Genomic DNA, 12,672 nt, shown 5'->3' on the forward strand with positions numbered 1-12,672 from the left:
CTCAAGCAGCAAACATTCTCTCCGGCTGCCAGGCTACAAAATCCCAAGCCCATCTCACTTGGGAATGCCATAAAGAAACTCTAAAATTAAAACGTTTAAGAAAAAAAAATCCCAATCCTTGCTTCCCCATAGCCAGCTTCCCCCAAGGCTTTAAGCCCCAAATTTTGCTCTCGAGGTAGGTAGGTGACTGGCCATGAGCAGCTCCCAGTGGTGTTTCCTACTGATGCTGCTTTGGAGATAATTCCGATGTCGTGAAGAAGCAATCCCAAACTGTTCTTGTTTCAGACCATCCGTGGGGTTCATCTTCACCCCATGGGATGGATGTGTGGTAGAAGCACTGAGGAAGGCAAGGTTGGGTTAAAACACGGATGAGAAAGCTCTTGGTTAGGCAACAGTAACCCCAGGAAGCATCTTTGGGGCTATAAGGGGTCAAGGGTTGTCCATGTGGGCAGGAAGGGGATAGAGCATGAGCCAAGACCTCAGGCTGTGAATCCTGGGAGTGAATCTCTGCCAGCTTCTTCCTTTTTGCACCATCACAGAGGAAGCACACACAAAGGGGTGGGGTGGAAGCAACAGGAAACACCAAGCCCCAGTTTAAAGGCTTATTCCCCACCCATGCTCTCCCTAAAAGTGATACGTCTGCCTTTTAGCATGGTACAATAATCTCTTCCCCATTCCCATGGGAATATCCAGGCAAGGGAGCATCACACACAGGCGCTAGCTGAGCTTTTATTGGCATGGGGCACAGTGGCACATGGCTGTTTTTCAGAGGACACACAAGTGGCATGGCACACGTCTTCCAAAAAACTCACCTTGGGTGGCAAAGCAGAGCTCTGCATCAGAGAGAAATTGCACAGAAGCAGTTTAGCAAGAGGATGCTCGGTGACACTGATGACGCAGCAGCAAAAAGATGCAAGCCCTGCTCCTTTCCCTGCCTTTGCTGCCCCATAACAAAGCCAATCTGAGCAAAAAAAAAACACCCACCAAATTACCCAGCCACAGCAATTCCCCCATTGGGATGGGGCAGTCAAAATGCAGGCAAGGGACTGAGAATCATTTGCACTTCCCAGTATCAGCTCCATTGCATCCACACCCACTGCTTGCACTCTGGGAGTCTCCAAGACACACACTGAGCTGAGTTCCAGGGCGAGGGCATGCATCAGCAATGACATTCCCCTAGGATGGAGCAGTGTGGCCTTAGCCTAAGGTTGCAGGATACAGCACTGATGCTGTCCAACTTGCCTCCCCTTAGAGGCTGGCAGCCCTGGAGATGTCAAACAAGGGGCAGCCTCAGCAAAGAGCCCTCTGCCCAGGCTTTTATTTACAGTGATGTTACAGGAGAGAGTGCCAAGGAGCTTCAGATGTTACAAAGAAAAATGGCTTTTGAGAAAAGCCAGTGATTAGCAGGCTTTTTATCCCTACTGTAAACAGGTCTCTGCTTTAAAACATGCCCTCGCTGCCAGCCCAGGAGCATGGAGAAGGGACATGAACAGACCCAGCAAGCTCCCTGTGGGAAGCAGAAATCCCATAGGGAGGTGTGGGTGCTGGGTCTGATCCCCAGTGAAGTCCATTGGAACCCACAAGCATTGACACAACACCACTGAAGTCAATAGGAACAACCTTTGTTGCTGCCTTCAAGCAGGAGGAGGAGGAGGGTGGGTGGGACAGAGGAAGAGCATCCTCCCTGCAGACCCAAAGCCTGCATGTAGAAACCAGGCTTTCAGAGGCTGCTGAACACCAATGCCACCTCTTAACACTCCCCTCCTGTTCTACACATTGCACTTTAACCCCAAATAAAGCGGCTCCTCACTATACAACTGGTGCCTCAGCAGCAGGAGGACCCATCCCTCGGTCCTGTTCCTCTGCACCAGGGATGCTCACTCAGGGATGTAGTCTCTAAAGGAGTTAAAGCTGAGGCTCCGACCTGCTGAGTTCAAGGTGGAGCTGGCTTGCATCTTGGGGATCTTCTCCATCACTTTCGACACTGTCCTCCTCTTGAAGGAGCCTGGGGAGAAATGCCCTTGCCTCATGAGCTCTTGGTAGAGGGTATTGAACACTGCCACGGTTTCCTCGTAGCTGTCCCGAGTGGAAATCTCATAGAAAGGAAGCTTCAAAGCTTTGGAAAGGTTTTCGCCATCTTGCGTGGACACCATCCTGTCAAACTGCAAGTCCTTCTTGTTGGCCACGATGACCACGGGCGGCTGCTCGCCCCCACCACTCCGCTTGGGGCTGGAGTGGATGTGGTTGATGAGAAAACACAGCCGCATCACCTCGTCGAAGCTGCACCTGTCTGTCACCGAGTAGACCACTGCAAAGCCATCGCCCCATTTGATCTTCTCCTCTATCTGCAGGGAGTCTTCCTCCTGGTGGGGCAGAGAAGTTGCTGTTAGTATGAGAAGCCCCAACATCTTCTGAACGCACACATGACAACCCATAAAACCTCTCATGGTGACACATCACCTATATTCCTGAGGATTTTTTTTGACCTGGGCTCACAAGCAAGCCCAGTAGAGGAGTCTGTTCAGCTGGGAAAAGTGATGGATGCAGACTCCAAGAGAACCATGGAGCCACAGAATCATAGACTCATCAAGGTTGGAAAAGTCCTCCAAGATCACCCAGTCCAGCCATCCACTTGCTACCAATATTTCCCCACTAAACCGCCATCCCTTAGTACCACATCTAAATAAAAGTTTCTTGAGCATCACAGAGCCATAGAATATCCTGAATTGGAAAGGAACCGCAAGGACCATCGAGACCAGCTCCTGGCTCCACACAGGACCACTCAAACCCTAGGTCTGAGAGCAGTGTCCAAACACTCCTTAAGCTCCAGCACCTTGGGGCCATGACCACTATCCTGCCATGAGGCCTCCTCTCAGCCTCCTCTGCTCTGGGCCCAGCAAACCAAACAACCTCAGCTGCTCCTCACACCTCTTGTCCTCCAGACCCTTCCCCATCTCCGTAGCCCTCCTTCGGATGCTCTCTAACAGCTTTATGTCCTTCTTATTTTGTGGCACCCAAAGCTGCACCCAGTGCTCAAGGTAGGGATGGCACAGCTCAGACAGGCCTCTGACACGGCTGCCATATCCACAGAGGGTATGGAAAGGCAGGGCTGTTTCAATTCACTTGTAGTCCAGTGGATAAACTCTCCAAAACACTTATTTTTCCTGAGTTTTGTTTTTCAACTCAACTGCTATTTCAGACGTAACAGATTAAAGCTAGTGAAAGAGCAAGGATGGCCAAGTCTAATAATCCCAGGCCAGCCAGCTCTGCGAGCTCACCTGTCCTGCCGTATCGAGGATCTCAAAGTGCACCATCTCCCCGTCAATGACAGCCATGTGTCTGTAAATCATTTCTGGAGGAAGACAGACAGAGAAACAGGGCAGTAAGAATCCCCCCATGGTAAGCTGCTGCTGTTTGAGCCTGACAAAGACCAGGATGCTACCTATTTTATTTTAATGCGTGGCTAAACAAGCCTAGCTCCCTAAACCTTTCATCACATGAGAGGTGCCCCAGCCCTCAAACATCTTATTGAGCTAAACTGAAGGAATAAGCAGCAGGCAGAGAGAAGGTCCAAAGAAGAAAAACCAATTTACCCTTTTGTGGGGGAGGAAAAAAAAGGTTTTGCCTTAAGAAAACAATCACGTATACACAAAAAAAAAGAAATGCAAGAGACAGGGAGGTGCTACAATGGCTGTTGGCTCTGACCACTGCTGGTCTGGTTGAGGAGGAACAAGGGAATATGGTGAATTTGGGAAGTGGAAGGACTTTGCCTACCTAGTGTTGGGTCATAGTCTCCAATGAACCTCCTGGTGATGAATCTGACTGTCAGTGCTGCAAAAAAAAAAAAAAAGACAGACAAAAACAGCAACAAACGCAGTTATAATCATCAGAGCGAAATTTAGAAAAGTACTGGCTGATGGAGGCAGGAGGGATGGAGTGAAGACCTGCCCCTGTGAGAGGTGGGAGATGATATTCTGGCAGCCTCAGTGCAAACCCAGCCCTGTGAGGACCAGGTTTTGGGAAGCGTCTTCCAGTACTGCATCAGCTGCCTCGGTGATGCTTCACATTCCTGTATCCCCCTGAATTAGTCCAATATCTAATTATCTCAAGCCCTAGAATCATGGATTTTTGCATGCTCTTTGCAATCATTCGCATCAAGGACCAAAGCCCACTGCTCAGTGGGATGGGTAGAAAGTAGGGTCTCACTCATCTCCACACACCAAACACCTCCATCACCCCAAAGCTGCCTGCTCGTTCAGCGGTGTAAATGCCTTTCATGTCAATGAAACTCGGCAGAACGGGGATGGAAAGCAGCAACAGGCTCCTGGGACTCTGCTAACTCAATCTCTCGCCTTGCCAGGAGCCTCTCTGCTGTCAGAAACATCCCTCCAGGGCGCGTGGATGGGAAGTGAATCCTGCTTGGTGGCTGGGAGCAGAGAGCAAGCCAGGCATCGTAAACCCGTAACACACAGCTCCTTGTACATGTAGTTCATGGTCAGGGTTGATAAATTGCTAATTCTGGCCCTGAATCCTGCAAAGATTTATGCATGTGCTGAGTTTTATGGTGAGTGAACATGAACTCAACGCGTAGGCAAGCTGTAGGGCCAGGCTCTCCCTTTATATCACCTCTGCTGATGCTATGACTGCCTGGATGGGTCTCATGAATCTCAGCCCTGTTTGTTTAACCTGACCCAGGCACGCTGCAAGGAGGAATTAAAGCCATTGGCAGCAAATCTGGCAAAATGCATCTGAACTCCCAAGTCAGAGCATCGCAGGGCACGGCAAAGTGGGAGGGATGCATGGAGAAATCCTAAGCAAGGTCTTCCTGCAGCAAAACAAGCCCTGGAAAGGCAGCGTGCGCAATTAAACCTCTCTTATCCGATTACCAGCTCTCCCTGCAAGACAGGGAGATGCGAAGCCCAAAATTACACTCAAATGGCTGGCTGAGGTCTGCTGATGCTGGAGGGCCATCCAAACACAGCGTGGGCTTTCTCCTCACCCTTGTCACCTCACTCCATCGAGTCAGCTTGGATGGGGCAGAGCTGAGATCTGACCCACGTGCCCCCAACTGCAGGTGTACAAAGCAAACCAGTCAACGTTGCATTTTGTACGGAACGGCTTTGAAAATACACGGTTGGTGTGTTTTCTGGTGTAGGCAAAGAAATGGTTTGGAGGCTGAAGGAGCAAGGGCTGACGTGAGTGATGCTTAAGCCCTTCAAGGAGGTTATGATGGTAATGATTATGGACAGGTGCAAGAGAGGCAATGGGAGCGGAAAGTGAAATTGATGGAAAATGAGGGGGAATGGAGGATGGGGAAAATAAAAAGCCCCAAGAGAGGCAGGATGAGGAGGCTGTGTGCCACACGTCAGCACAGCAGGAGGAGAAAACAGGGCAGGGACAGTAAAGGGAGAATGAAACGCATCAAACCCAGAATATGGCATTAAACCCTCCTGAACGCAAGACGTCAATGTAAAGCTTGCTGCAAGCAGAACTGACGCGCTCCCACACCAAGGTGATGTTTGCTTTCTGCAGGGATAAGCAAGGATCCCACAGGAGGCGTGCAGCAGCATCCTTCAAGTGGGACCCAAATGGTCGGGGGAAACTGAGGCACGTCTGTCCTGATTTGTGGGAAGCACCTGATCCCATGACATTATGTTCGGCAGCCAGCCAGTGCTGGAGAGCATGGTGTTGGACAGGCAGAGAAGCCAATTAAAGTGAATTAAAAATTGGCTCGGGTGCAGGAACCCAGAAGCTGCCAGTCAAGATGAAGGCAGCAAGGCGCAAGCACATCCAAGCAGCCATATAAGGCATTATTTTTTCCCCCATCTTGAACATAAATAACCTGGGAGAGGGCTCTCTTTTGAGAACCCTGGTGCAGATAAGGTTAATTGGGTCTCCATCAATGATTAAGGGGATGCTGTGATGCATGACCAAGCTGTGTTGCAGGGACCAGCCAGTCACCTCTGCAGCCCCGTGCAGCCACGTGCTGTTTGTCCTGCTGCACAGCACACCCTCTCGAAGGCTTTACAGCATCAATCCATCTTCAGCTGGAGCTCCATAAGCAGAGTTCCCCTCCGAAGGACGGCGAAGTTTACACTGGGAGCAGCAGCAGAAGGCAGCAGATAGCTCGTGGGAGGGCTGCACTTCCAGCCTCCCGCGGGTGATTTATGCTGGTTTTAATCTTGGAGCTACCCACAAGGTTCAACCATTGACCTGTACCCAAACTCAGCCCCCCGCAGAGGGTTGGGAACCCACGCACGCAAGGATGGAAATGCCTGAGTTGCTCCAACACCTTCCTGTGAGATCAGATCTTAAAGTTTCTCAAACTGCTCCGGAAAGCAGAGAACTGCTCCCAGCTGGGCTCATCCAGGTGAATGCAGCAGAGGTGGGCGAGAAAATTCTGCTTTTACTTCCCCGCGGAGAGCGCCAGGCCTGGGGAGTCCTTCCTCAGGCATTTCACCTTAATATTCCCTTTGATCGCTGGAGCTGCAAGTTCCTGATCCCCAAGCAAGAGCTTGGTGTTACTCCCTTTAGGGCAAGAGGGGGAAACTGTGATTTTCTTTTTTTTGATAACGTGAGGAAAGAGGAAAGCAAGAGGCCGGCCAGTTACTGTATAAGGAAACGCAGCTCGGACAGCCCCGACAGCTGGCAGCGAGCCCGGCAGAGGTGCCACCGCCATGCACAGTTTAGAGGTTGTGCCTTGGCAGAGTGGCGAATGTCACCCTGTCCCCAAGGGCATGGCAGCCCCAGTGTCATCCCCTGAGCTGGCTGGGGTGGCTGTACTCCCGGCAGCCCTGGGTGCTGCAAAGAGAACTGCCGGTCCTGGTCTGCTCCAAATCCTCCCAATGGGGAGCAGCGGGGCAAAGGGCAGGAGGGGAGGGAAAACCAAACCCATGCGAGGGGAGGCATTGCTGGAGAAACTCACCCCCATCACGCCCTAGTCCCTACAGGGGACCCCCCCGATCCCCGCCCCCGGTCCTACCTGTCTTGCCCACGGCGCCTTGCCCCAGCACGACGAGCCGCAGGGTGCGGGCCGGGCTCAGGCTGACGGAGCGCCGCAGGGGCCGCGGGAAGCTCATGCCGGGGCCGGGGCTCCGTCCCTCGGAGCTCCGAGTTCCGACCCTCGCAGCACCGCGCTCGGCAGCTCGGAGCTCCGCGCTCCGTCGGCTCCGCCCCAGGGGCCGGGCAGGGCTGGGTGCGGGCGGGCTGGGGGATGCTCACCTCCTCCTCCTCTTTTTCCTCCTCCTCCTCGCCCCCGGTTAACGATCAACTCCCGTTTGCTTGGCTTGCGGGTAAGCAGAAGGGAAAAGCCCCGCAGCATCTCGGCCACCTTCAGCAAACTCCAGGATGCCGCTGGCACGGGCGGCACAGGTGACGCCAGAGCTAAAACTCCAGAAGAGACACGAGAAAGGGGGGTAGAGCAGTCAAACGTCCACCCGAGGGCTGCAGCCTCCCCCCCGAAGGCTCTCTTCACCCCTCACATGGGCCTCGCTTTGCCTGGCAAAATGGTGAATTTGCCCGCAGCGAAACCCAGGTCGCCTGCACCGCCTCTGCCAGCACTCAAGGTAACCCACAACTCAGTATTTACAGCCATAGCTCATGGCGAAGCTGAACAGCGCCGGTGCCCGCACAGGACATCAGCACACCCAAGCGTTGTGTTCTCATCTTGAACATGGAGAAGGTTTTCCTAAAGATTTCTACCAATAACGGAAGAGCCGGACCCACTGAAGCTCCCACTGGGAAGAGGGCACTGGTAAAACAAGGGAAATGAGCAAGTGGAGATGTAAAACACCGAGGGGATAATGGCTTCTACGTGGAGCTCCTGCCCTGCAACCTCTGAGCCCAGCACCGTTCCCTCTGCACTTACACTGGGTTGGCTCTCGCCACGACGAGCTGGCACGTGTCTCCTTGCATCAGTCCATACTCCTCCACCACTCCTCTGGAGCTCATATTGCAGCTTGACTCCATCTGGAGCCCAGAAGACATCAGCAAGAGCTCCAAACCTCAGATTTCAGGACAAAAACCCAGCTGGAGCAGGGCGGGGAGGGGTGTCAAGAAGAAGAAATTTCCCTTGTGTCCCTCTCCTATTTTTAGTCCCATTTCCTAAGGAAATGAGATGTCTGCGGTCAAATCCTGTCTTGCTTGGCCCTGCTCAATTTCTGAGTGCATTGGCTGATTTCAAATCTGACAGTGTCTGTGTGCCCTGGGTAAATTCCATATATATTTTTCCGTGCATTCATCCCAAATGCATCCAGGCACCTCCTCACCCATGGCAGGTGCTTAGAACTCATCCCTGCTTCTAGCAGGAGACGCCACTTATCCGCTTCTTGCTTTGCTTAAGCTTAGCTGTAGTACTGCTAAGGGTGATGTGGGCTGGGGCTCAGCTCCTGCTTCCCCAGCAGTGATTTCTTGCAGGGGTCTGGTGAGCTTCCCCAAGGGAAAGTGCTCCTCATTCGTCTGTGTACATCCCTCCTCAGGGTGTAACAGCAGAAAAATGATGCAGCAGCCCTGCTGATACATATTAATATCCAAGCACGAAGTCCACTAGAGGTTACTCTCCCAGTTTTTCCTTTTTTCAACCATTGGGATCAACGAGCTGTGTTGCATCACACTGCTGCAGCATTTTGTAGAGACTATCCTGTGTTTGTTGTGGCTTCAGCTCTCTGACCAGCGACAAATTTGGGGTTCTTATCGCACCTCCACGCTGTGGTGGGACCAAAGCTGAACCACAGCACTGTGTTCAGCCAAAATGGCCAGAGAACTCTGGGTAGAACAAGATCTATTCCAATGACCTCCTTCACTACTTTAGGACAGAATTCAGCAGAGTCCACCCAACGCTATTTGGCAGTGTTTAAACCCAGCCATGCAGAGAGTGACGATATACCTAGCTGGCCCTTGGCAGAGCCTTGAAGGAGAAATATTTCTGGCCATCTTGCATTCCTCCAGAACACTGTGTTTTCACTTACCTCAAGAACAGGGATAGGAGCGGACTGACCTAGACTAAAGCTCGTGTAAATCTCTTTCTTTTTTCTCACCACTAAAGTCAACAAACCAAAGAGTGCTACAATTTGCCCTGCTACGCTAACCTCCAGCCCAGCGAAGTGCTTGGCCTCAATGGCCACCTGATGACCAAGCCCTGCTCCAGACCCTTCTGTAGAGATGTGAAGCAGAAAACAGCTCTACACTCCTCCAAGCCATCTCCTGCAGCCTCAATCGGCCAACCATGACTCTCCAACACAACACCAGAAGTGATGCACAACGTTACATTCTCGACTTCTTTAGGAAAAAGTTGGCTCTGGCCTTGGAGCTGGCATGTTTGTGTACCTGACAGTACATCTAGCGATACTGGAAAGCCGTGCTGGAAGGCCATGTCCTCCCAAACACGCACTGAGCGGTGGAACATACACAGGCCCATGTTTGCTGGAGACCTTTCACATGGATGACAACAGAAACAGGGCATTATCACTTGCAATCGCTGAATCAACCAGCTCCAGCACAACCAAGCACCTGTGGCAGAGCCAGATGAAGGCAGGTGAGGGTGGATATTGTTTTCTGCTGAAATATTTGCGGCCAGGCTTCTCCATACTTGCAGGTTATTTATTTATTTTTTTTTAAGATGCGGAGTTAGCACTGGGAAAGAGGCCAAATTCACTCATGAATCACGTCCCTGCAAACAAAAATCCAGCAGAAGTAAAAAGCTGGCCTGAAGCAGACACAGAATGAAATTACCTCAAGCCCCAGAGCATGGAATTCCCATAGCTTGGTCCAAACTAAGTCCCTGCCGGATCGCTGGCTATTTTGAGAAGAGAAAAAATACTGAACTTTGCTGGCTCAGAAAGTAGCCGTGTGTTTGTTTTTATTTAGGAAAGGGAGATAAAATGGAAGCCAGTCCCTTTCTGCTCCATTACATGATTTCAAGTGGCAGGAGACTAGAAGATCCATGCCCAGAGCATCTATGCCAAGCTGACTTCAGAGCCAGCACCTTCTTTTTAAAACTAACAAAGGTGTTGTAAAGTTTTGGTCCCAGTAGCAGTTAGCTCATCTCCTGAGCACCCTCCCAAAGGGCTCAAACCCCAAGTCGCCAGCTCTCGTCTTACCTTTAATTGTCTCTCATTAACGACTGCACAAACAATATTCCCTCAGAGATAGTAAGTATGCAGCAAGCCTTGCTACTAGCAGGCCTCCCGAGAGTTAACATTGAATGGGGCCATCAGGGAATGCTCTCCAGGAATATAACAAAAGCCACGCTGTCAATAAACATATTTCTAGTTGCTATAGCAAAGACAGCATGCAATTAAAAGTGTTTTCAGGCTTCAGGGAGTGCCGAGCCCGCTCCTTTCTCAGCAGTGTTGCAGGCTCCTACCGGAACCAAAACTTGACTTTGCTTCAGCTGTGCAAACTCTGTATTACCAGCCAGGCAGAGACACTGCAAAACAAGGACACGGATCCCAATTGCTTCTCCCACGTTCTATAAATAGGGAGAGAGGAAATAGATGAAAGGCACCTACCCCCCGTGCTTGCTCCCATCCAGGCTTGCTGTCAGATTTCTCCATAATGGCTTGCATTGGCCTGGACCTGGTGGCGAAGCATGTCTTTTCTTAATACCAAGGGCTATTTTTTTTGGTCACAAAAGAAGAAAGAAAACGTCCAGCACAAGAGAAATCAAACCGACACGGCTTCCTGGCGCTACATTCTGTCTGTAGCTGATTTCTAACCACCGAGGCGTACTGCGATGTGCAGCCAAAATGCGTCCGGATCATGCTGAGAAAATAAATCTGGCTGCACACGTAAGTTCAAAGACGCCTTTGCAAAGCTGACAGGGGAAGGAAAAAAAAGAAAAAACAACACTAAAAAACACCAAAGGGGCACATTAACAGCATTTCCCTTCCACCCCGAAGGCCTGAATGAGATATCCTAAGAAGCTTTTAAGCTGCTTTGCCACTTGGCCAGGATGAACGCCTGTGGCCTGAGCAACGGTACAGGCAGCTGAATGTTAAGCAGGTCCGTAGCATAACTAAGACGTTCAGCCCCTTGGGTCCCAAAGACAGAGTTCAGGGCACTTCTGTTTCTCTGCAGAAGCTGGGCCCTCAGAAAGAAAGGCTGCTGCTGCTCCCCACATCCATCGCACTTCATTATGCTGCACGCATAATGGATCCTCACAACAGGAAGGCTTCATGCTGCGAGGAACGGCTCTGCTTGTGGAGCTTATTTTAGAGCACAGAACAACTTGCCAAAGGATGGAAGAGGAACCCCATCACAGAGGTAATTGAAAGCTCACCCAGACGGAGCTCTGAGACACGCCGCAGAAAGCTATCCTGTAGGATGGCCAGCGTGGGCTGTTTCCACTTCAATCCCAATGAGAATCAATTTTTTCAGAGAATCATGGATTTGTGTTGGAAGGGACCCATAAAGTTCATCTGGTCCAGCTCCCCTACAATGAGCAGGAACACCTACGGCTCCATCAGGTGCTCAGAGCCTGGCTGAGCCCGACCTTGGGTGTCTCCACCACCTCTCCAGGCAACCTGTGCCAGTGCTTCACCACCCTTACTGTAAAACCTTTCTTCCTTACATCCAGTTTAAATCTCCCCTCTTTTAGTTTGAAACCATTTCCCCTTGTCCTATCACAACAGATCCTACTAAAGAGTCTGTCCCCTTCTTTCTTACAGCCCCCCTTTAGATACTGGAACGCTGCTCTCAGGTCTTCAGGATGTGAAGCCTAAAAACAAGCATCTCGATGCTGAAGATTTGGCATCTGAGCCGCCGTGACCATCACATCCCATTGGAGGGGAAGAAGAGCACGTGCCATTTAAATTACTGAAACCTTGTTCCAAACTCTCAAAAACAGCTGTCTGAAGGGAGAAAGAGAAATGAATTAAGGCACCACGGTCCACTGCTCTTCAAAGGGTGAGGGATGAGGCGAGGGCTGGGGCTGACATTCAGCCAGGCCATAGCTCATTGATCCCTTGTGCACCAGCACACAGCACTCATTGCCGTGGCTCACGCTCAATTAGTGCTTGGCTGAATACTTCCCCTTGCTCCTTTGGAAAGATAACAGGGGAACAAGGGGTGCCCTGTAGGGGTTGTACAGTTCAGCTGGGATCCAGCAACACCCAGGCATTTATACCTCAAAAAAGAGAATATGAGAGCAGCGTGAGGCTGAAGCAGAGCTGGCAGGCAAGCAATGGCACTTCCCAATGCCTCTTTTTGAGCAAACCTCCCAGCAGCCCGGTTGGTAAGAAAACAAGGCTTCCTTAGAGCAGTAAAATGTCAGCGTTGCAAAGCCTGTTGTCCTTCTGCTGGGGAATGAAGCGGAGTCCTATCGGCATTCTTCGAAAGCACAAGAGGGAAAGCAGAACAGCCGGCAGCTTTGTGGCCAGTGGGCAGGGAGCAGGCGCTGGAATTCAGCTCTGACTCAGAGCAGACAGATGCCCTCCGCACTCTGGGCAGTGAATTCTTATTTACACAAAGTCAAACAGCACCAGGGGGAGACAGAAGGGGGGCAAACTCAGCAGCGTTGCTTTAGAGAGGCTGGATGGCAAGAACTTGGGTCTGGATCTCATCTAAGCTACGCAGATGCCTAATTGTTGGAGACTGGGCAAAGCAGCTCTCAAATTCCACCCTGATCTGATGTGCTGTCCAAAAAGATGTTTTGTCCTAGCAGATAAATTTCCA

The 12,672-nt window shown here is 51.1% G+C and overlaps 1 protein-coding gene across 3 annotated transcripts; it reads right to left on the reverse strand.

The window, feature by feature from the left end:
- LOC110400941 (ras-related and estrogen-regulated growth inhibitor-like) lies at positions 712–11,468 on the reverse strand. 3 transcript variants are annotated; one of them, XM_021401316.1, is made up of 4 exons: positions 10,509–11,468; positions 3,775–3,831; positions 3,279–3,352; positions 712–2,363 (listed from the first exon to the last, which is right to left on the reverse strand). In XM_021401316.1, the coding sequence occupies exons 1-4, from the start codon at positions 10,525–10,527 to the stop codon at positions 1,878–1,880; spliced, it is 636 nt and encodes a 211-aa protein (XP_021256991.1). In that variant the 5' UTR covers positions 10,528–11,468; the 3' UTR covers positions 712–1,877. The 3 variants fall into 3 exon arrangements, with proteins under 3 accessions (XP_021256991.1, XP_021256989.1, XP_021256990.1); XM_021401314.1 differs by lacking the exon at positions 10,509–11,468 and adding an exon at positions 7,222–10,495; XM_021401315.1 differs by lacking the exon at positions 10,509–11,468 and adding an exon at positions 6,983–7,199 and having other exon boundaries at positions 1,878–2,363.

This window comes from Numida meleagris, chromosome 6 (genome assembly GCF_002078875.1).
Source record: "Numida meleagris isolate 19003 breed g44 Domestic line chromosome 6, NumMel1.0, whole genome shotgun sequence".
Taxonomy (NCBI): Eukaryota; Metazoa; Chordata; class Aves; order Galliformes; family Numididae; genus Numida; species Numida meleagris.

What these genes read in the sequence shown, in the direction of transcription:
- LOC110400941 (XM_021401314.1), bottom strand. Translation starts at nt 7,321, where the DNA reads ATGCTGCGGGGCTTTTCCCTTCTGCTTACCCGCAAGCCAAGCAAACGG. An exon ending in AGACTATGACCCAACACTAG is followed by an intron (nt 3,353 to 3,774) that starts GTAGGCAAAGTC and finishes GTCTTCCTCCAG; the next exon opens with AAATGATTTACAGACACATG. An exon ending in TCCTCGATACGGCAGGACAG is followed by an intron (nt 2,364 to 3,278) that starts GTGAGCTCGCAG and finishes CTGCCCCACCAG; the next exon opens with GAGGAAGACTCCCTGCAGAT.